The following is a 1,076-nucleotide window of genomic DNA, read 5'->3' on the forward strand; positions in this document are numbered from 1 at the left end:
TGATGGCTCCCCAAAATATCATTCTCTACCTCAATCTCCCCAACATTCACATCACCCCCAACCCAAACAATGCGGGTGCAACAGGACGCAGAAGGCGAACCTACCATCGATGGTCTTCCAGTGGTTGCTTGGCAACAGTTTAGAGTACGGAGGTGGAGGAGTTTCTGGAAGGGGGAAGTGATGAGGAGGCGGGAGAGAAGAAAAAAGAAGGTTAGAATTGCCCATCAAGATGGCCTGAGCTTTTGACATAAATGTAAGCACGGCCTAGCAGAGAGGCCTGCTAGGAACGACACGGCCTAGTAGAGAGGCCTGCTGGGAACGACACGGCCTAGCAGAGAGGCCTGCTAGGAACGACACGGCCTAGTAGAGAGGCTTGCTGGGAACGACACGGCCTAGTAGAGAGGCTTGCTGGGAACAACACGGCCTAGCAGAGAGGCCTGCTGGGAACGACACGGCCAAATCAGAGAGGCCTGCTGGGAACGGCAAGGCCTCGCGATCCAGGGCCTGCTCTCTGGGACACAGAACTCGATCCCACCACGGCCGCCCTGGTGGAATTTAAAATCGAATCCGGAATTGGGAACCAGTCACGGGGATGGTGACTGTCAGGGGTCACTAACAGGGGAAGGAAATCTGCCGGATAGACTCCAGGCTGGGCCTACACGTGACTTGAGACACCCCACATGCAGCCTTGGGATCAACTGCCCTCTGAAATGGAGCGAGCTAGATACTTGGCTGCCTTAAAGCCAATAGAATTCCTCCAATTCACATTAGATCCCAAATGAAATAAATTTCCTGTCTTGTCACCTCATCCATTTTGACCTCCCGTTCCAAAAACCATCTGCAAACCCACTTTTTAATTCTGTCCTGGGGTGTGGCATCCATTTGCTCCCTGTATTTGCCCCTTGAAGGGAGTTTCAGAGGGTCAGTGCCGAGGGAGTGGGCACTGTCGGAGGGTCAGCGCTGAGGGAGCGGGTGCTGTTGGAGGGTCAGCGCTGAGGGAGCGGGTGCTGTCGGAGGGTCAGCGCTGAGGGAGCGGGCGCTGTCGGAGGGTCAGCGCTGAGGGAGCAGGCGCTGTT

The 1,076-nt window shown here is 55.6% G+C and overlaps 1 protein-coding gene across 1 annotated transcript in view; it reads right to left on the reverse strand.

The window, feature by feature from the left end:
* The window catches only part of LOC125481779 (mothers against decapentaplegic homolog 6-like), a 13,456-nt gene that overhangs the window by 3,465 nt on the left and 8,915 nt on the right, over window positions 1–1,076 (reverse strand). Inside the window, exon 3 of the mRNA XM_048593686.1 lies at window positions 105–164. Within this exon, the coding sequence (XP_048449643.1) occupies window positions 105–164 (60 nt within the window). The remainder of the gene's footprint in view (window positions 1–104; window positions 165–1,076) is intronic.

The sequence above is a fragment of the Rhincodon typus genome, unplaced genomic scaffold (assembly GCF_021869965.1).
Source record: "Rhincodon typus isolate 14 unplaced genomic scaffold, sRhiTyp1.1 hic_rhity00003519, whole genome shotgun sequence".
NCBI lineage: Eukaryota > Metazoa > Chordata > Chondrichthyes > Orectolobiformes > Rhincodontidae > Rhincodon > Rhincodon typus.